The sequence below is a fragment of the Cherax quadricarinatus genome, chromosome 54 (assembly GCF_038502225.1).
Source record: "Cherax quadricarinatus isolate ZL_2023a chromosome 54, ASM3850222v1, whole genome shotgun sequence".
NCBI lineage: Eukaryota > Metazoa > Arthropoda > Malacostraca > Decapoda > Parastacidae > Cherax > Cherax quadricarinatus.
The window spans coordinates 10,859,662-10,883,164 of NC_091345.1; the positions used below are offsets into that span (position 1 = coordinate 10,859,662).

Sequence of the window (23,503 nt, forward strand, 5' to 3'; positions counted from 1 at the left end):
TCACATATCGAACGTTTCGAAAATAAGACCATTTTTTCGGACAAACTGTGTCCCTATTATCGAACGTGCCCCTATTTTCGAACCACAGGGTACGGGACCTGTCCGCTGGCCCGCTCTCTCCGCATCCCCACGCAGGTGCCGTGAGCAGTCTAGCTTTCTTTATGCTTGAGTGAACACTAACCTGCGATCTCATTCACACATTTTACGATTATTTAATTGTGTTTAGTGCTTGTGGGGCTGTGAAATAAGCTGCCATGGGCCCAAAGAAACTTGCTAGCTGTACCCCTGTGGTAAAGAAAGTGAGAAACACCATAGATGTGAAGAAGGAAATAATACAGAAGTATGAGATTGGAGTGAGACTTGTTGAGCTTGCCAAGATGTACAGAGGACTGTAGACAGTTATTTTGCAAGACAAACAGACGATTGTGGACAGTTATTTTGTGAGACAGAAACAGACAACTGTGGACAGTTATTTTGTGAGACAGAAACAGACGACTGCAGAGTTATTTTGTGAGACAGAAACAGACAACTGTGGAGTTATTTTGTGAGACACAGATGATTGTGGACAGTTATTTTGTGAGACAGAAACAGACGACTGTGGAGTTATTTTGTGAGACAGACAACTGTGGAGTTATTTTGTGAGATACAGATGACTGTGGAGTTATTTTGTGAGACACAGATGACTGTGGAGTTATTTTGTGAGACAAACAGACGATTGTGGACAGTTATTTTGTGAGACAGAAACAGACGACTGTGGAGTTATTTTGAGACACAGACGATTGTGGACAGTTATTTTGTGAGACAGAAACAGACGACTGTTGATAGTTATTTTGTGAGACAGAAACAGACAACTGTAGACAGTTATTTTGTGAGACTGGGGTCCAATGACTCTCAAGCTGGTCCTAGTGGTATTAAAATACAGAGAAGGGAAGCAACCCCAGAGAAGGCTTTGATACTGGAAGTTCTCATGGAGGGGGATTCTCCTTCCAGACAATAACCCCAACTCCCTCTCTCCTCCTCCCTATCTTCCAGATGCCATCACCAATCTTCAATAAAGGTAAGTAAAAATGTTATTTTATATTACTATACATAATTAAAGACTATAGCATTTGTTGTATGTAAAACTGTAATTAATCTCTATAAAATGTATTTTTTTTGTGTGTGTGAATATTTTTGGGTTTCTGGAACGGATTAATTGTATTTCCATGATTTCTTATGGGAAATATTGCTTCGAATTTCAGACTTTTCGAATTTAGAACTAGCTCCTGGAGCAGATTAAGTTCGAAATTTGAGGTTCCACTGTATTTTTTTAAGCAAAAAAAAAAAGGTTATATTATAGCAAAAAAAGAAGGTTATATTATAGCTGGTAATATAACCTACCTGGAGTTTACCTGGAGAGAGTTCCGGGGGTCAACGCCCCCGCGGCCCGGCATTAAACCAACAAGGGTCATACAGCACTGTGGAGTAGAAAATAGCGCTGGGGCTATAAACAGCTAGGTGGAGAGGGAATCAGAAATGAGGGGAGAAAAGGGGTGGAAGGGACACTAAGGGCTGTGTCAAAGCTCATATAGTAAAGCAGTTGCTGACGAAAAGTAAAAAAGTAACCGTAAGTCAAAGGTAGGGCCGTCCATAAGAAGAGAAGATGAGGTAGGGCAGTGGCGGTGATGGAGGTAAATAATGCAAGTTCGGTGGTAAACCTGGCAATCTAAAAGAAAGTGAAGAACCAAAAGAGGGACCCGACAAACCTCACAGAGAGGGATAGGGCGTCATCCCATGAGATACCCATGGGTAAGGCGAGTATGGCCAATGCGGAGACAGGAGAGTGCAATCTCCCATAAAATTTTAAAATAAATATACAGTGGACCCCCGGTTAACGATATTATTTCATTCCAGAAGTATCATTCCAGAAGTATGTTCAGGTGCCATTACTGAACAAATTTGTTCCCATAAGGAATCTTGTGAATTAGATTAGTCCATTTCAGACCCCCAAACATACATGTACAAACGCACTTACATAAATACACTTACATAATTGGTCGCATTGAGAGCTGATCGTTAAGCGGGGGTCCACTGTATATGAAGTAGTCTACTTTTATATATAGCTTAGTGTATATTACACTTTTATCAGTGTTGTCATAATGTGTATATTATTATTACAATAATGGGGAAGCACTAAACCTGTAGGAGTTTTCTAATGAAAATGGGACTTGTTACTTTTTTTATTTAAGTCATTTTCAGATACTTATAACTAACATATCCTATTCCTTTGTATGAATTGTCTTTGGACTCAGCAGCTGAACACCGAACATGTTTTTTATTTCACGTTTGAAAGACTTGTAGTATAAGGGGGGGGATGGAGACAAAAATTCTAGTAAGGTATTCTATTCTCTCTTTGTTTATCAATATTTCAGGCACTTTATGCCAGCAAGATTGTGTCATATGCTCAAGGTTTTATGCTGTTGAGAGAGGCTGCAGCTAAATTTGGCTGGAACTTAAACTATGGTGGTATTGCTCTTATGTGGAGAGGAGGTTGTATCATCAGAAGGTAAGCACAAGACTATAATTGTTTACAGAAAATTGGATAACTGATGTGAACTGATTATCTTTTAGAAAATATAGTATACAGAAGGGCCCCGCTTATAATGCGGGTTAGGTTCCAGGTTACCACTGTAAGGCGAATCGCCCATTTTTTTTGTTCCACTTTATAATGTGTTTATACTGTCTCATATTAAGTTAGCAATAGAACTAGGCTCCTCGGGTTGAAGAATTTTCACAAAAAAAAATTATTTTACGAAATAATAGTGAATCTTCTCACAAAAGTAATGAAACCAAAAGTGTGAAATTTGATGGAAAATTTATGGAATTGTGCTCTCACAAAGTTGGCAATTTTTATGCATTGGCAATTTCACCCATTTTACGCACTATTTTTGGCCAGTTCCATTGTTCCGGTCAACTAAACTCGGCTATTTCACAAGTATTCCTTCTATTAAATGAGTACACGATTTCATCTACCCAATAAAGTGATCAGAAATTGGTAATTTGGTCAATTTCACAAAATTCAGCAATTGCCCATTTGAAAATAGGGCCCAGAATAAATAATGTAGACACTCCTGTTACTAAATAAACATTGCCTTTGCTCTTTAGTCATGTCTCCAGCCCCCTCCTTACATTTCGCTTGCTTTTCATTTTGAATTTTTATTCACAAAAAAAAAGAAAAAATAGAAAATTTACTTTTATGCAGACTACTATATTATTGTCTAATTAATGTCCGTGCATTCCTAAATGCATATTAGACTGGTCACTTGGACACATATTGGACAAGTGACATCATTTGTGTACTCTGGAATATCAGCAAAAATTGAACATTTTCACTATGAGCTCAATTTCAAGCTACTTTCAGTCCTGAAACTAATAAAAAATCATCACTATTTCTTTAATGTATGTTCCATTCTATCAAATGAGACCAAGAAACAAAATGCAATCATAAAAACCATATGACAATACACCACAAAGTTGCTCTTTTAAACAAAAAACACAGTCATAGCTTTTTCTCATGCACTGTGTTGCAGGAATTTGTGGTTGCACACTTACTGCATAGACCCATTCTCTCGTATCTAGGCCCAAATTTACTGCTCATAGCTTATCTGAGTGAGCTTAGCTCATGGCGTCACACTATGGGACCAACACTGGCTTCGAAGCCGTGATACGACAGGACCAACACTGAAAGGGTTAAATAGTATTCCTTGTAAATTAAATGTTTACCTGAATTAACATGGACATTAACCCTTTCAGGGTTTCTGACGTACTAGTACTGCTTACGCACCAGGGTTAATGACGTACTAGTACGCCTAAATTCTAGTGCCTTCAAATCTAGCAAGAGAAAGCTGGTAGGCCTACATATGAAAGAATGGGTCTGTGGTCAGTGTGCACAGTATAAAAAAAAATCCCGCAGCACACAGTGCGTAATGAGAAAAAAAACTGACCGTGTTTTTGGTTTAAAACAGCGACTTTGCACTGTATTTTCATGTGGTATTTATGGTTGTATTCTAGTTTTCCTGGTCTCATTTTATAGAATGGAAGACATATTACAGAAATTGAGATAATTTTGATTGGTTTCACAATGATAAGTACCTTGAAATTCAGCTCAAAGTAGCAGAAATGTTTGATTATTGCCAAAGTTCAAAAGTAAACAAATCATGCCACACGTCTAATACATGTCAACTGGTGAGTCTAATATTCTTTCACAAGTGTGCTGATATTATTTATACCATTTCTACACTAATGCAGTAGTCTGCATAACAGTAAATCTTCTATTTTTTGTAAGAATAAAAATTCAAAGTGGAAAGCAAAAAAAAGTAAGAGGAGCCTGGGGACGTGACTAATGAACAGAGGAAATGTTATTTTAGTGCCAGGAATGTGTCTTGTTTATTCTGGACCCTATTTGGAAATTGGCATCTTTGGAAATTTGTGTGAAATTGGCAAAATTGCTAATTTCTGACCACTTTATTGGATAGTTGAAATCAGTAAATGGGCAGTTTCTTGTGCTCATTCGATAAAAAAAAATTAAGTTCTAGCAAAATAGTCATGATTTTTGTTGACTAGTACACTGGAATTGGCCAAAAATACAGCTCAAAGTGGGCGAAATCGCCGATGCATAAACATCGAGACTGCTAACTTCGTGAGAGCATAATTCCATAAGTTTTCCATCAAATATCATACTTTTGGTGTCATTATGATCAGGAAAAGATTCTCTTATCTTTTTTTTTTTTTTTTTTTTTCCCAAAAAAATTTTGACCCTGAGAACAAGTTTAGGAGAGGGCCTCTTGACCCTGAAAGGGTTAAAATTAATCTGTAGATTCTCAAAAATATAATTTTGAATGTCTTAAATGAGGTGGTTATTTTACAGCTGTAATAATCTAGAGAGGATAAGTACCTTAAAGATGGCATCATTGATGTAATGTTTTTCTTTTCAAGAGTTTTCTTATCAATCTTATCAGTTTCCTAGCAGTTAACCATTTTGAGGTCCATGCTAAAGTACATACTACAGGTTTGAGCTCAAGGTCTGTGCTGTAGTACATGATGAGCTCGGTTCACTCAGATAAGCAGTGAGCGGTAAATTTGGTCCTAGATATGAAAGAATGGATATATGTGGTGAGTGTGCACCATATAAAAATCCTGCCATACACAGTGCATCATATGATGGGGAGGGGGGAGACTCAGTATTTGGTTTAAAATAGGGACTTTGCTGTGTATTTTCAGATTTTTTTTATGGTTGTATTCTGTTATTTTCATATAGTCGGACTTGAGTCCTGGAAATGGGAAGTACAATGCCTGCACTTTAAAGGAGGGGTTTGGGATATTGGCAGTTTGGAGGGATATGTTGTGTATCTTTATATGTATATGCTTCTAAACTGTTGTATTCTGAGCACCTCTGCAAAAACAGTGATAATGTGTGAGTGTGGTGAAAGTGTTGAATGATGATGAAAGTATTTTCTTTTTTGGGATTTTCTTTCTTTTTTTGGGTCACCCTGCCTCGGTGGGAGACGGCCGACTTGTTGAAAAAAAAAAAAACTGTTTCTTGGTATCAGTTGATAGAATAGAAGATATATTACAGAAAGAGATGATTTTGATTGTTTTCATGGCTTAAAGTAGGTTGAAATTGAGCTCAAAATAGCGGAAATGTTCAATTTTTGCCGATATTCCAGAGGACACAAATTACGTCACTCATCCATGTCCAACAGGGTCGCCTAATATGAGTTTACAAATGAGCTAACATTATTTTTACAATTATTGCAATAATGCAGTAGTGTGCATACTGGTAAATCTTCTATTTTTTTATTTGAATAAAAATTGAAAATGGAAAGCAGGTGTAATATAGAAGAGGCTTGGGGATGCAACTGATGAACACAGGAAATGTTTCAGCGCTAGGAATGTCTACATTGCTTATTCAGAACCTAATTTTTAAAGTGTCAACTTTTGAATTTTGTGTGAAACTGGCCAAATTACCAATTTCTGATAATTTTATTGGGTAGTTGAAATAGTTAAATATGGAAGGCATATTAGTGAAATAGCCAAGAGTTTGGTTGACTCGAACAGTGGAATTGGCTTAAACTAAGACTTAGTGGGTAAAATCGCCAATGCTTACATATCACAGAGACCGCCAACTTTGTGAAAGTGTAATTCCGTAAGTTTTCCATCAAATTTTGTACTTTTGGTGTCATTACCTTCAGAAAAGATTCATAAGAGTTTTGTAATTCTTGGACCCTGAGAACAATTTTCACATCAAGGGTCTGAATCCTGAAAGGTTTAATAGTGCAGTACACTATTAACCCTTTCAGGGTTGATGCCGTACTAGTACAACTTGCACGCCAGGGTTGTTGCTGTACTAGCACATATAAATTCTAGTGCCTTCAGATCTAGTGAGAGAAAGCTGGTAGGCCTTGATATGAAAGAATGGGTCTTTGTGGTCAGTGTGCGCAGTATAAAAAAAATCCTGCAGCACACAGTGCATAATGAGAAAAAACTCCGACCGTGTTTTTGGTTTAAAACAGCGGCTTTGCAGTGTATTTTCGTATGCTATTTATGGTTGTATTCTAGTTTTCCTGGTCTCATTTTATAGAATGGAAGACATTATGGAAATTGAGATGATTTTGATTGGTTTCACAATGAAAAGTACCTTGAAATTGAGCTCAAAGTAGCAGAAATGTTCGATTTTTGCCAAAGTTCAAAGGTAAACAAATCATGCCATGCGTCCGATACACAACAACTGGCGAGTCTGATATACTTTCACAAGTGCACTGATATTATTTATACCATTTTTACACCATTTCTACACGAATGCAGTAGTCTGCATAACATAAATCTTCTATTTTTTGAGAATAAAAATTCAAAGTGGAAAGCAAAAGAAATGTAGCAGAAGCCTGGGGTCATGAGTAATCAACAGAGGAAATGTTATTTTAGTGCCAGGAATGTCTTGTCTTGTTTATTCTGGACCCTATTTGGAAATTGGCATCTTCTGAAATTTGTGTGAAATTGGCAAAAGTGACAATTTCTGACCACGTTATTGGTTAGTTGAAATCGGTAAATGGGGGGTTTTTTGTACTCATTCAATAGACAAAATGGAGTTCTAGCGAAATAGGCATGATTTTTGTCGACTGGGAAATTGGAATTGACCAATAATAGGGCTCAAAGTGGGCGAAATCACCGATGCATAAACATCGTCGAGACCGCTAACTTTGCAAGAGCATAATTCCGTAAGTTTTCCATCAAATTTCATACTTTTGGTGTCATTATGATTGGGAAAAGATTCTCTATCATTTCATAAGAAAAAAATAATTTTTTTTTTTTTTTTTTTTCTCGAAAAATTTCCAACCCTGAGAACAAGTTTAGGAGAGGGCCTGCCAACCCTGAAAGGATTAAGTTCCTTGAATGGAAGAGCTGTGATTTTGCGTATAGGGCATGGAGGAATAACATCTTGTAGGAGTGAGGAAGAGCCAGTTGTGAGTGTCGGGGAAGTTCGTAAGGCAGTAGGTAAAATGAAAGGGGGTAAGGCAACTGGGATTGTTGGGAAAAAGATAGAAATGTTAAAAGCAGGTGGGGATGTAGTTTTGGAGTGGTTGGTACAATTATTTAATAAATGTATGGAAGAGGGTAAGGTACCTAGGGATTGGCAGAGAGCATGCATAGTTCCTTTGTATAAAAGCAAAGGGGACAAAAGAGAGTGCAAAAATTATAGGGGGATAAGTCTTTTGAGTATACCTGGTAAAGTGTATGGTAAAGTTATTGTTGAAAGAATTAAGAGTAAGACGGAGAATACGATAGCAGATGAACAAGGAGGCTTTAGGAAAGGTAGGGGGTGTGTGGACCAGGTGTTTACAGTGAAACATATAAGTGAACAGTATTTAGATAAGGCTAAAGAGGTTTTTGTGGCCTTTATGGATTTGGAAAAGGCGTATGACAGGGTGGATAGGGGGGGCAATGTGGCAGATGTTGCAGGTGTATGGTGTAGAACTTTGTCCTTGGAAGCAAAGAGGGGAATGTATGAGAGTATAGTTTTACCAATGCTCTTATATGGGTGTGAAGCATGGGTGATGAATGTTGCAGCGAGGAGAAGGCTGGAGGCAGTGGAGATGTCATGTCTGAGGGCAATGTGTGGTGTGAATATAATGCAGAGAATTCATAGTTTTGAAGTTAGGAGGAGGTGCGGGATTACCAAAACTGTTGTCCAGAGGGCTGATGAAGGGTTGTTGAGGTGGTTCAGACATGTAGAGAGAATGGAGCGAAACAGAATGACTTCAAGAGTGTATCAGTCTGTAGTGGAAGGAAGGCAGGGTAGGGGTCGGCCTAGGAAAGGTTGGAGGGAGGGGGTAAAGGAGGTTTTGTGTGCGAGGGGCTTGGACTTCCAGCAGGCATGCGTGAGCGTGTTTGATAGGAGTGAATGGAGACAAATGGTTTTTAATACTTGACGTGGTGTTGGAGTGTGAGCAAAGTAACATTTATGAAGGGATTTAGGGAAACCGGCAGGCCGGACTTGAGTCCTGGAGATGGGAAGTACAGTGCCTGCACTCTGAAGGAGGGGTGTTAATGTTGCAGTTTAAAAACTGTAGTGTAAAGCACCCTTCTGGCAAGACAGTGATGGAGTGAATGATGGTGAAAGTTTTTCTCTTTCAGGCCACCCTGCCTTGGTGGGAATCGGCCAGTGTGTTAATAATAATGAAAAAAAATGGAAGAACTTCTGACATGGCTATCCCTATAATCTTTTTCTGCAGTCCATCAATGAAACAGACAGTCTGCTCTATTGAACACTTCAGTATATTAGTAACAGATTTTTCGTTAAAACGGACACCCTTACTCCCTAATTGTTCATTTTATGGAGGTTTCACTGTACGTACTTACCATACATGAAAGTGTCACTTAGTGATGATGTATATTTTTTATGGCTTGTATATGCCATACCACAGCATCAGTCACCCAGCAGTATTTAAAGATGTCTGTACTTTTGTAGGCCTTAATCATCATCTGTTTATGGTGACAGGTTTTCCTCTAGGTAAATATAAAAGCATATATCACCATACTTTGGACTGAAGCTACTCTGTCAGTTTCAAAGGTGTAAACATAGCCTGCACCTTCTGCATGTCAGATGACTAAAATGCAGCTTTGTGACATGTTTGTCCCACAATGTTCATGTAGCATATCACTTTTCCTTATCCCCCTGGGAAGTTCCAGCTGTTCGAGTCTGTTCTTTCTCACTCCCTTGCTCGAAAGCCCAACTGCCTACGGTGGCTTCCCGCTCTCTTTTTCTTGACCACTTCCACTCTCATTCTCATGCCATCGCAGTGTACACAGATGGCTCTAAGTCTTCTGACGGCGTCGGATTCGCAGCAGTGTTTCCGGACAGCGTCGTGCGAGGGCATTTACTATCTTCGGCTAGCGTTTTTACTGCTGAATTGTATGCCATTCTTGCAGCACTTATTCGTATCGCATCTCAATGAACAGGCAGACACTGCTGCGTGGTCAGCAGTACATGACCTACCAGTTTCATATAGAGGTGTTCCATTTCTGGACTATTTTGCTGTAATAGCTACCCACCTCCACACCCTTTGGCAAGAACGTTGGTCAACTCTGCTCAGTAACAAACTTCATTCTATTAAACCGAGCATAAGTTACTGGCCGTCTTCTTGTCATCAGTGCCAAGGTTGGGAGACTACTCTCTCCCGCCTTCGCATTGGCCACACTCCTCTTACTCATGGGTATCTCATGGAGAGGCACCCTGTTCCTCTCTGTGAGCAGTGTCAAGTTCCAGTATCGATTAGCCACATTCTGTTAGACTACCCCCTTTATCAACGAGCACATAGAATTTACCTCCAACGTCGTCTCCGCTCTACTACTCTCTCTCTTTACCTTCCCTTCTTGCTGATGGACCCTCCTTTAATCCTAACTCTCTCATTGACTTCTTGACAACGACTGATTTACTCCACAAACTCTGATGATACCTTTCGCACTCCCCTCAGCCCTTTCTACCTCAATCTCTTGCTGCCCTCTACCCTTTCACCATCCACTGCCCCGCTGTTTTCCGTAACTATTACTCATCCATCTCCCTTTTGCCACCTGATACCCTCGCTTCCTTCCTGCCCTGCAGCGCTGTATAGCCCTTGTGGTTTAGCACTTCTTCTTGATTATAATAATAATGTCCCACACTTCATGTTTTTTATCACACCCTGTGGTTATTGAATAAAAATGGCATGTTTGACTGCCATAGTAGCAGACACGGTTCTCACATGGGTTTATTATTTCTAAATATCCTCTTGGCAAAGCATTTATTAAATATTTTTCCCTCTGAGAAGTTTATTGTAAATGTAAGTAATGTAAGTGTTTGTTTTTTCTCTGCATAGTGTGTTCCTGGGAAAGATCAAGGAGGCCTTTGACAAGAACTCTCAGTTAACCAACCTTTTACTGGATGACTTCTTTAAAGATGCTGTAGGCAATTGTCAGTCAGGATGGCGGGCTGTTGTGGCTCAGGGTGCTCTGCTTGGCATCCCTACACCTGCCCTGAGTTCTGCACTTGCTTTCTATGATGGCTATAGATCTGCTGTGCTTCCTGCAAATCTCATTCAGGTGAGAAATCATATGTACCTGTAGTAAAATTAACTAACGAGGCTAAGGCTCTGCAGAGCTATTCAAAAAGCGAAAAGCATTGAGAATGCAGAAGCCACTCCTCAGACGAGGCTTCTTTACCTGATGCACTAACACCAGATGTAGATTAACTATCCTGATAGTTTACTGAAGTGATTGAACCTTGAACCAGGGGTAGTGCCAAGGAAAGGATTAGCCCTCTAAATAAAATAGTAATAATGCTGCTTCAAAAAGTGTCTTAGCCCTCTCTCCCTACCAGTTAACTACCCATAAGCCCCCCCCCCCACTCCAGCACAGAAATTCTGGCACTGCCCCTGCTTTGAACCCATGATCTGACCCTCGGTTGTAAACTGTGGACTGATAATCAAAGTAGCACCAAACTAGAAGTCAAGGCTCAATTACTCCACTGATATGCAAGCAAAAAGTGCTTTCCTCTCTTTTTCAGTTCATTGCTGGGATTTTTATTTTTTCTTAAGAATTTTGAAATGTGAAAAGCTGGAAACAGCCCTTTCACCCAAGAGGTGATTTATGGACAATGAATTTTCACTCTAGAAGTAGTGTTTTACTAACTGGTTTTTGGGTAAAGAAGTCTAGTATCACATGATAAATAGCAATAAGAATTATGCAGTACAGTACTCTCAAATACTTCACATAATATTTTAATGTATAAACCTAAGGTTTGTTCATATTTGTATGTTGTGATAAAACAAGTAGACATTCAGGGTGACATACACTTCTCAGGGCATGAGGAAAAGTGAACAGTACAGTGTATTTGTGCACACACACACTTGTTATATTCATCCTCCAATCTATTTACAGTTTTGAAAATCATATTTGTTATTCAGCAGAATTGCTAGCCTTGTATCAGCATGTTAGAAATCAGTGTTTCAATTTGGATTATTCTTTCATCAACTAAGCCAAGTCTCAAATAGTCATTAAAAATTTAAAACTTAAATAAGATGACAGATTCAAATAAGAAATTACAACAATATTGGTTGGACTTTATATACCAATAGTAAACTACTCGAGACATTTTTTTTTGTCAGTAGTATGAATGTTGTCTACACGATGCAGACAATATTTACGTATGTATTGTAATAATGAGTTATATTACTGTAGCTGTAACAATTCACAACCAACCCACAAGCACAAGATTAATTTTTAGATGATTCAACATGATAATGCTCAAGGATGTCAGTTTGTAGGTTGTGAACTTGTACAGTATTTATTATTTACCGAGCTGCCACATATTTTTTAACAGGAGTATATGAAATGAAGATGAATTACAAGAAATAAAGATGTTTTATAAGAAATATGAATACACTTAAATTAGTAATGGGAACTATAAGCACCCACAAAAATATTTGTTTTTCAGGCTCAACGTGACTATTTTGGAGCACACACTTATGAGTTGACTGCTGAACCTGGCAAATTCCATCATACTAACTGGACTGGAACAGGTGGCAATGTTTCTGCAACCACTTATGATGTCTAGCAATTTGTTAAGTGTATATTTTCCCCATCTTTTAAAAATGCATATTTTTGTCTTCAGATTTGTTCTTAACAAGCTATTTAAAAGTAGCCAATGTACTGTTTCTCATTCACTATGCCTTTACAGTGGCATAGTGAATGAGTGAAATTAAGGCATTTTAAATATTTTGTATGTGCTAGTCTAACTACTTAGATTGTTGAATTTATGAATTCATAAATTTACAAAACTAATATATAGGAGAGTCTTAGACCCAGACATAGTGCTAATGCACAAGTCCGAATTATACAGCGAGAATTATTTGAACTTTAATGAGATGTGCACCATAATCTGTTCGTGAAAATAATACAAGTACAGATTTTACTGTTTTATGCTTTAGACTGGCCTATGAGGATTCCTTGCACTCCTTTCTTCTCTGGGGGCAGTTTTTTCTTTACCTAATATGATAGAAAGTGTAAAATATAAAATCCTCATACACCGTGAAATTATGTAATGCTTTACATTCCATGATCTTGCAGTCTTAGGTTAACAAAATCTTATTTAGCACCTAGATATTTATTATACAGTATTATTACACTTTTATGTTTATCAGGCTGTATAACCCTTGTGGCTTGGGGCTTCTTTTTGATTATAATATGTTTGTTTATCAGAATTTTTTACGTATTTACACTGTACACATTTTAGGTCGATTGATTTTGTGTGTGGATGAAGTAAGGTATCTTGCAAAAAAAAAAAAATGCAACAGAATTATACAATGTTCCTATCAAAAAATGTTAGACCTACGTTTTCCAGCATAGTCTTGTATATTATGCAGTCAACAAGGAGGGGTGTTAATGTTGCAGTTTAAAAACTGTAGTGTAAAGCACCCTTCTGGCAAGACAGTGATGGAGTGAATGATGGTGAAAGTTTTTCTTTTTCGGGCCACCCTGCCTTGGTGGGAATCGGCCAGTGTGATAAAAAAAAAAAATAAATAACATTTCCCTCAGAGTATGAATCAACTGTAATGCCTGTCATGTTAGAGGACATTTTCTATGTAAAGGTACATGGTGCTCACGTGCTATACATCACCAAGATGGACCTGGCATGTTTTTACTTCACCATTTTTATTTACCATTTTTGTCAGGGTAGAAATGGTGTAAGTTGACAAGTGGTAATTTATAATACACTTAGTGGGGATAACCTTTATTAAACAATGTCTCACCCACTGTAGTGCTTTATTAAGTACTTTATCAAGCCTCAGTGTAGGTGAAATGTGTATCAAAGGTTTTCCTTGGTGAAATTCTTTCAACGTGCCTCACTTGTCAGAACGTAATATGTTGTACACATAACCTTTGGTGTCATTTTACTAGGGTGTGCACTGAATTACTTGTGCCAGGAGGGCCCAGACTTGCCAAGTTTTATTTGCAGTCTATCAAAACAAAGGTGCCCTTCACTTGTGTGACAGTTGTTTTATGTCCATTGCAGTTATACTAAGCTTCCAAGCCATCCTAATATTTAATTCTGCATAAAAAGATATTAAATACATTTTCCAAAAAGCACTGATAGAATTCACTAAAAGTATAATAGTTGATATGGACACATTACATAAAAGGAAATTCACAAAGTGAACCTGCATAAAAGGAAGGAAACTTGTACATAACATTACTGTTATCTGATGTGTAGAATGATATACATACACATCAGTTGTGGTTTTCCTATAAAGTATCTGCCTTGTAATGACTGTTAATAAATAATCTTTCTGGTAAGACATAAAGCTCTCAAATGTTTTTATTGTATATAAATTTTCCACACAAGACCCAAGATGTTCACATAATGAAAGTCACATTCTTACATTTAGACTGCAAAAATGTACTAATTAGTCTATGGACATAGATTTTGGATAGTTTAAGGCTTAAATAATCTCTCGATTATATATTACATTTTATTAATCCCTGTTTGGCTAACCAGTTTTCCCCGAATCCATTCATAAGTTACTCTGCTCACACACTACAGCACATCCATTAAACATCACTTCTTTTTTTTTCTCCCCATTCATTCCTTTCTAACATGTTCAAGCCTCTTTTTACCTCCTCCTCCTAACCATTACTGGCATGACCCCTTTCCCTACTACCACCCCATATTTATAGCATCTTCATCCTATCCCTCTTCCCCCTTTCTACATGCACCAACCCTCTGACTTAGACCTAATCTCTGTACTCCAAATACCCTACATGATATTCACACCATGTTGCTCTCAAGATTTCTCTGTTGCTTCTAGTTTCCTTGCTGTAATATTTAAAACCCATGCCTCACACCATTTAAGTGTTGGTACCACTATGGTACTTTTTTTTTTTTTGCTCCACAGATTCCTTAATATACCTTCCACCTCCTTTTCCCCCCTCATCTACTCTATGGTTTACCTTGTCTTTTGTAGATTCATCTGTTGACTTGTCCAATTAACAAACTATTTGGTAAATCAGTAATTTGTAATAATTTTAATAAAGATATACTTTATAAAGAAAATATTTTTCACCCTTGCCTGTTACCTTGGGGAGCTCCTGGGAACTTCCCTGTTGCTCAGGGGTGACTGCCAGGACATCAGTAAACTTGTGTGCTGATTTTAATATAGCCTTGTTAATGGAGGTTTATAACCAATGCTGGGTATTAACTAAAATTGTTTAGTGTATTTCCCGGTTTGTAAAACACTTTTCAGGAAGTCTATTTGATAACATTTAACTTGCAGTGGGGCTGTATTTGATAAAGATCCACTGTAAGGAATTATTTGAAATTAAAAAGAGCACTAAACCCCACTGTAAGGATACATCACATAATAAAGGGTTTCCCTAATAAAAATGTTCATGTGGGCTATGGTCTGTCTTTAACATATGATGTAAACTGCTTTTTTTTTTTTTTTCTTGGCATTTTCTACCTATATCTGAAGGCTATTTTAAAGTTGGTTAATGTTGCACAAGATTTTCTCAAATCTTAATGAATGTGATTATTCTTTTAGTGATATTTTTAATACCGACTTCTCAAATGGGACAACTTGTACAAATTTGCTGCATCTTACCTGTTATTTTGCTGAGCTCACAATGTGTTGGTTTTCCCCAGACACTGAATCTCCTTTCACTAACACATTACTCAAATGTTTATCACATAATACTTATACAGAAAGTTACCAAAGGTAATTAAACATACTTCAAACTAATAATTACTGATTAAGCAGGCTGGTGATCTTGGTAGCGAGACCAGCTGATTACCCTGTAATAGGAAATGCTACTAAATTCCTGTAATTAAATAAAAATTTATATGGAACAAGTTCTACGATACAGCATTAGGGTACTTAACATGCATTTTCCTAAAATGAAATCTTTTATAATGTATGTTTCCTATACGACTTTAATTACCGAGAATAAAAGTAAATTAACTACAGAAATTTTGTGCCTATAACAAGGTTTGAAACCTGATTATTTACACAAAAGTTTCTCTTTTCAAATTTAGTAATGTATACAGGAGAACGGATTACTATGGAGCAAAATACACTGGATCAACAGATTCGGAAACAATGGACACAGTCCTTTGGTCACAGAATTGTTCATTATTGTTAGAGTAAAATAATCTTTCTCTATCCACCACAACTGCCATACTGGCCACCTGCTTCCCCAATTAGTTCATTAAATAGAGAGGTTTACTATAGTTTTATTTTCACAAATAATTGCTGAAAATAAAATTCAAATAATAACAGTTTGGCCAATAAATCAACTGAGAACAATTCACAACACTGATAAGTGAGCATACTGCATGCTCTTCTAACAAATTAACCTATTTAGAACCTCCAAGTCATGTGACTTAGTGATAGTTATGACTGGCACAGTCTCCCATGACAAGTCTCAGTTGATTTAGCAATTTGCCTAAGCAACAGAATTTCTTCTACTCTATGTGCAACATGCACTCTGTTTTACACATTTTCCCCACCCAAACAAAATTCTTTAAAACTTTTTATCTTTACTTGCCCAATAATTTTGTAACAATCATCTACAGTTATAACATGCTCACCCCACAAGGAAGATGCCTAGATCCAAGGAACTGGACTTATCTTAGACTTCCTTGGACTGAATCTGAATGCCTCCTATTTCTCTTATTAAAATAAACACGTGCTCAATACAGTACATACAGCATTGTAATTGTATGAAAAAAAATTCTTCAGATTAGCCCCAGAGGTCTAATAATACAGGATAACCCAAGAAAGTCACTCAGTATTGCTTATTTCCATTGCATTTCTTTGGTCCTCTTTTCAAAGTTGCTGCCCACAACAGTTGCCTGTCATCCAGGTACTGTACCCATTCAATGCTTAGTGAATGAGTAATAGGTGTAAGAAGACAGGGTCTTTTGTTATGAGCTGAACACACTACCAATGAGTTGTTATAAACAACGTACTGTAAAAAATTCCAGCAAATGTACAAGAGACACGTATGCAGCATTATTTAACTAGTATCATGGAAACACCGTGCCTTTATAACACCGAGTATGTCTATTATACATAAATTACTAAAATACAATACAATATTTGATTCCTCTTGCTGTATTCATCAGATACAGTATTAATGCATAGTAAATATATGTTGTAATTAAACCTTTACTCACACTAACGCATTTAAATTTAATTTATTATAATTTTATGTTGAAAAATAAACTAATATATACCCATGTACTCTTATTTGTTTGACTGCTATGGCAATATGTGGATTTGGTCTTGCTGATTTTTTACTGTCTACTCTGGGTTTAGCATTTTTCCCTTAATATAATAGTGTTAGAAATAACTTTTTGACAAATAATATACCGTATTATGAATATTCATTAACACTGTCAGAATAAGCACTGAAATGGCATCAAATAAGGTAAATACTGTACAAGAAACAAGTAAGACCATACAGTTTATACAAATTATTTTCATAAACATTTTTAGTATGGAATGGAATAGTTTATGGTTTCAAGCCCTTCAAAGAGGATGCCTCAATACTGAGGGGCTTTTGATCTAGCAATAAAAGCTGCTTTCAGTTTAATCAAATCAAACCAAGATACTATGATATTATGCCTTAAAGTTAATACTGCATACAGAGATAAATTTACTGTATTCAAACCTTTGCAAATTAAGGACTTACCAGTAATTTTATCCACAGGAAATGAACTTCAATATATCCTATAGATACAGAAATAGGTTTTTGAATTTAATTTATTTTACAATTCTTATTTAATTAATGAATTTCAAATTTATAATACCCAGTATGCAAGACTTAACAATTAAGGTGAGGGCATGTTGCACTCTTACTGTGCTTCTGTCGTTCCAACAGGTGGTTCTTGGTTTGAACATTCTGGTTGTTTTTCCCACACATCAATTTCTCGCAGCCCATCACACCCCAGCTTTCCACAAGCATATGCTGACAATACGAAGAAGAAGAAAGCAAGGACCATGTAGTAGACACCATAAATGATGAACTGTTGTAAGAGAAGAAAACAGAGCATTGAACTTCAAATCTCACTAGAATAATGTATAGGTATACACCATAATATATTCAATAAGCAATAAGTCATTTAATCTTAGTTAATGTTTTTATGAACTTGTATAACAAAGAGGCTTGGATGGGTGTATAAAACAAGGAAGCCAAAAGTGAGAGTAGGCTGACAGGCAACTTACTTCAAAGGGAAGTGAAAGGAACACATCCTAACACCAAAATGATAACCTCTATACACAACACCTTTATTCATACGAAGCAAACAAACATCCATCAGTTTTATCTGTATGCCTTGTGCAAATAGTTTATTCACGTTTTTTTTTTTTAACACGTTGGCCATTTTCCACCAAGGCAGAGTGACCCAAAAAGAAAGAAAAAACTTTCATCATTCAACACTTTCACCATCCCTCATACATAATGGCTGTATTTGCAGAGGCGCTCAGATACGACAGTTCAGATGTCCCTCCAAACGGCCAATATCCCAAATCCCTCCTTTAACCCGTAAACGGTCCAAACGTACATATACGTTCACTACCCCAGTGCCCCGAATATTTTGAAAAATAATTTTTTTTTTTATGGAAATAAAGAGCAAAGGGGATAAAAGAGAGTGCAAAAATTATAGGGGAATAAGTCTGTTGAGTATACCTGGTAAAGTGTATGGTAGAATTATTATCAAAAGAATTAAGAGTAGGATAGCAGATGAACAAGGAGGCTTTAGGAAAGGTAGAGGGTGTGTAAACCAAGTGTTTACAGTGAAACATATAGGTGAACATTTATGGATTTGGAAAAGCCATATGACAGGGTGGATAGAGGGGCAATGTGGCAGATGTTGCAGGTGTATGGAATAGGAGGTAGGTTACTGAAACTAGTGGAGAGTTTTTATGAGGATAGTGAGGCTCAGGTTAGAGTATATAGGAGAGAGGGAGATTATTTCTCAGTAAAAGTAGGCCTTAGACAAGGATGTGTGATGTCACCGTGGTTGTTCAATATATTTATAGATGGGGTTGTAAGAGAAGTGAATGCGAGGGTCTTGACAAGAGGCGTGGAGTTAAAAGATAAAGAATCAAACACAAAGTGGGAGTTGTCACAGTTGCTCTTTGCTGATGACACGGTGCTTTTGGGAGATTCTGAAGAGAAGCTGCAGAGGTTGGTAGATGAATTTGGTAGGGTATGTAAAAGAAGAAAATTAAAAGTGAATATAGGAAAGAGTAAGGTTATGAGGATAAAAAGATTAGGTGACGAAAGATTGGATATCAGATTGGAGGGAGAGAGTATGAAGGAGGTGAATGTATTCAGATATTTAGAAGTGGACGTGTCAGCAGATGGGTCTATGAAAGATGAGGTGAAACACAGAATTGATTAGGGAAAAAGGGCGAGTGGTGCACTTAGGAGTCTGTGGAGACAAAGAAGGGAATGTACGAGAGTATAGTTGTATCAACACACTTGTATGGGTGTGAAGCATGGGTGATGAATGTTGCAATGAAGAGAAGGCTGGAGGCAGTGGAGTTGTCTTGTCTGAGGGCAATGTGTGGTGTGAATATAATGCAGAGAATTCGTAGTTTGGAAATTAGGAGGTGTGGGATTACCAAAACTATTATCCAGAGGGCTGAGGAGGGGTTGTAGAGGTGGTTCGGACATGTAGAGAGAATGAAACAAAACAGAATGAATTCGAGAGTGTATAAATCTCTTGTGGAGGGAAGGAGTGGTTGGGGTCGGCCTAGGAAGGGGGTAAAGGAGGTTTTGTGTGCGAGGGGCTTGGACTTCCAGCGTGTATGAGCATATTTGATAGGAGTCAATGGAGACAATTGGGTTGTAATAATTGACGTGCTGTTGGAGTGTGAGGAAAGCAACATTTATGAAGGGATTCAGGGAAACTTGCAGGCCAGACTTAAGTCCTGGAGATGGGAAGTACAGTGTCTACACTCTGAAGGTGTGTTAATGTTGCAGCTTTATAACTGTAGTGTAAAGCACCCCTCTGGCAAGACAGTGATGGAGTGAATGATGAAAGTTTATCTTTTTCGGGCCACCCTGCCTTGGAATAAATCGGCCGATGTGTTAGTAAGAAAACAATATAATTTTTATGTTCTGATAATTACAATTTATAGTAGTTCTTGGCATTTCATAAGCAATCTTTGTTCTGACACTAGTATTAGGCACTGAAATTGCACTCAAATTATCACAAGCACACTGACAGGTGGACAACTACACCTGCCTTGGCCATTTACTATTGTCTTGGACACATGGGAGTAAAAAAGAAGAGGAGGAGGAGGAGGCAGTAGTAGCAGTCTGAAGCTTGTTTTACATGCTTCCCTTGAAGCATGTAAAACAAGCCTCGGTCCACCCATGACAGTAAAGCGGCAAGATGAGAAAACATGTTAAGAGGTGACATTTGATGAGTATACACGAGGGTGAGGTGATAAGACTTGATAAGATTGGAGGTGACATTTGATGAGTGTCGGCCCGCTTTGTTTTTGCTGGTACACAAACATGTGTCTGTCTGTCAAGCTCCCTATTTATCTGTCTACCCATCTAGCTCTCTGTCTCAGAGAGAGCCACAAGTCTGCATCATCACGTTTACTCATCTCTTCAAGCAGAGTATAGCACTTTGTCTGGATTCTTTTGGGTTATCCTACGTAATTTACACTGTATACTTGTATTTATGTGTACGTGTGAGACAGAAAGAAAGAGATAGACAGATACAGACAAACAGAGATAGAGCCAGGCCGCCAGCAGCCGGCCAGCCATGCAGTTGGCCAGCCAGCCTGCTGAACAAGTATTACATTCCAGAATTCTCTCTCTTTACTTAGGGCATAGGTTATAAGACATTCTGAAAGGGTGTTGCACAAATATTGCACATGGGATATTATCGAGGGTTTTTTTATATTTCCTCGACCACTTATGGCCACATCCACCTCAAAGCCAGTAAATTCAGGGTCAAAATCACTTTCTTCTTAAAATGGGAGAGTTAATACTACACGAAATCAGTGAATCCCAGGTGTTTGCAGCGCTGTTTATTCTAGCTGGCACTCATTTGAACTAGTGCTCCCACAAGATATTAAGTGGTCCCAGATTTTTTTAATACAGTGCACACTGAGTGTTAAGACCCATTCTATGCTGACAAGGCATCTCAGGCCAATCGTGCGAAATTTGAAGGCACGAAAAATAAAACGTTTATATACGTTTGGGGCACTAGCGGTAACAACATATATATACATTTGGACCATTTACGGGTTTAAGTGCAGGCACTGTACTTCCCATTTCCAGGACTCAAGTCCGGCTAACCAGTTTCCCTGAATCCCTTCACAAAATATTACCTCGCTCACACTCCAACAGCTCGTCAGGTTCCAAAAGCCGTTCATCTCCATTCACTATCTAACACGCTCACGTACCCTTACTGGAAGTCCAAGCCCCTTGCCCACAAAACTTCCTTTACCCCCTCTCTCGAACCTTTTTGAAGATGACCCCTACCCCACCTTCCTTCCCCTACAGATTTATACACTCTCCAAATCATTCTACTTTGTTCCATTCTCTAAATGACCAAACCATCTCAACAACCCCTCTTCAACCCTGCGACTAATACTTTTAGTAACTCCATACCTCCTCCTAATTTCCACACTACCCATACCTCTTCAACTCCCCCACTACCCATACTTGCATTAGCCCACCTTTCTGCCAATAGTTGCTTATAACTCACCCTAACTTCCTCCTCCTTGAGTTTATAAACTTTACCCTCTCTCTCTCACTTACTGTTGCCATTTTCCATTTGTCCCATCTACCTCTTACTCTAACTGTAGTTACACCTAAATAATGATCCAATATATTTGTTGCCCCTCTATAAACATGCACATCCTGAAGCCTACCCATCAACCGTTTTATCCACCAATATATAATCTAACAAACTACTTTCATTACGTGCTATATCACACCTTGTATGCTTATTTATCCGCTTTTTCATAAAATATACATTACTTATTACCAAACCTCTTTATGCACACAGTTCAATTAAAGGCTTTCTATTTTCATTTACCCCTGGCACCCAAAATTTACCTACTACTGGCTCTTCAGCATTTTTATCCACTTTAGTATTGAGATCCCCAAACACAAGTACTCTCTCACTTGGTTCAAAACTCCCCATGCACTCATTAAACATTTCCCAAAATTTCTCTCTTTCCCCTCTACACTTCTTTCTTCTCCAGGTGCATAAATGCTTACTATAACCCATTTTTCACATCCAACCCTTATCTTACACCACATAATCCTTGAATTTATACATTTATATTCCCTCTTTTCCTGCCATAACTTATCCTTCAACATTATTGCTACTCCTTCCTTAGCTCTATTAGAAACCCCTGACCTAATCCCATTTATTTCTCCCCACTGAAACTCTCCTAACCCCTTCAGCTTTGTTTCACTTAGAGCCAGGACATCTAGCTTCTTTTCATTCATAACATCCACAATCATCTTTTCTTATCATTCACACTACATCCATGTACATTCAAACAGCCCGCTGTTCTCGACATTTTAGTTGACTTTTACAACACGCATGGTTTACGGAGGAAAGATTCTTATTCCACTTCCCCATGGATACGAAAGGAAAAGTAATAAGAACAAGAACTATTAAGATAAAATCAAAGAAACCTCAGATGAATGTGTATACATAAACATGTACATGCATGTGTAGTGTGACCTAAGTGTAAGTAGAAGTAGCAAGACATACCTGAAGTCTTGCAAGTTTATGAGACAGAAAGACACACCAGCAATCCTACCATCATGAAAAACAAATACACCTACCATCCGACTTACAACCGAGCTTGGTTCCGACCAACCAGTTGTAAATCAAAATGGACGCAAGTCCAACAACACAAACAGTTGTTCATTTGCATACAAAACATTCGTATGCATGAAAACATTCGTATGCACAAACAGAAAAGTACAAAATAACTTAAGCTAAGCTGTAAACAGTATGGTTGTAAGTACGAGTGGTCGTATGTCGAGCAGGTTGTAAGTAGGATAGTAGGTGTACAGGCTTCCGTTTTACTCTCACTTGGCAGCACGGTAGCACCTCCCTGGGCAGTTGCTGTCTACCAACCTACTACCTACAAAATATAAATATCATATACAGGTTGTCCTTATGTGGGAAATATTGTGATTATTTGTGGTTCAGGAGCAGAGTCAAGCTCAAGGTATCCCATCCTTGGTAGCTATTTAGTCAGAGTTTTCCTCGTATTGTACTGGATTACACATGACACAAGATACTATTAAAGAAGAACAGAATTACATGCCTGTTTTTACTGAATTCATAGTACTTAAACTGTGAAATAATGATTTATATGTTATCTATCCATGACCTTAATACAGCACATTAGCTTAAGACCTGATAAATATTACAAGTGTAAAAAGTGATTTATTCTAGTGGTGATTCTATTTATCATGTTGAATAGTCAAATTATTCATTCTTTCAATTATTTAATTAATATAAATATTGTACATTTTGACAAAGTGTGTTAAACTATTAACTTAAGGTAACAATCAGGCTGGCAGGAGTCACATTTCAAAGCAAGTAAATCAAAGGTCGACTGACAAAAGTTGAGCAAACAGTTGAATGTTCATCAGTGACAAACCTCCCTTTCAGTTATCTACAACCATTTTCAAACCTCTATCATACCCATCCTTTCCCTCCTCATTCTTGACATCAATCCTATATAGGGGATCTCTGCAGGTGTGAAAGGAGAGGGTGTTGAGAGGCAGGGAGCTGTACACCTATTAAGCCTATGTGAGTGCCAGATCAGAATGAGTGATTGTATGGGCCTGTAAAATTTAATACATACAATAATGTGTCTCCTAGGTAGTAGGTTGGTAGACAGCAACCGCCCAGGGAGGTACTACCGTC

At 37.8% G+C, this 23,503-nt stretch overlaps 2 protein-coding genes across 12 annotated transcripts in view; one reads left to right on the top strand and one right to left on the bottom strand.

Annotated features, from left to right (window-relative positions):
• Pgd (phosphogluconate dehydrogenase) overlaps positions 1-12,943 on the top strand; it is a 138,898-nt gene extending 125,955 nt beyond the window's left edge. For all 3 annotated transcript variants that reach the window (XM_070096588.1, XM_070096587.1, XM_070096586.1), the window contains 3 exons: positions 2,412-2,545; positions 10,392-10,614; positions 12,008-12,943. In XM_070096588.1, coding sequence (XP_069952689.1) covers positions 2,412-2,545; positions 10,392-10,614; positions 12,008-12,127 — 477 coding nt within the window. In that variant the 3' untranslated portion in view covers positions 12,128-12,943. The remainder of the gene's footprint in view (positions 1-2,411; positions 2,546-10,391; positions 10,615-12,007) is intronic.
• Positions 12,944-13,249: 306 nt separating this feature from the next.
• Positions 13,250-23,503, bottom strand: part of LOC128699073 (thiamine transporter 1) — a 55,565-nt gene continuing 45,311 nt past the window's right edge. For 7 of the 9 annotated variants that reach the window (XM_070096593.1, XM_070096596.1, XM_070096597.1 and 4 more), the window contains 2 exons: positions 17,430-17,596; positions 13,250-15,361 (listed from right to left, as the gene is read on the bottom strand). In XM_070096593.1, the coding sequence (XP_069952694.1) occupies positions 15,319-15,361; positions 17,430-17,596 (210 nt within the window). In that variant the 3' untranslated portion in view covers positions 13,250-15,318. Of the gene's footprint in view, positions 17,597-23,503 lie in introns of all 9 variants that reach the window. The other 2 variants (XM_070096595.1, XM_070096594.1) reach the window with 1 other exon arrangement.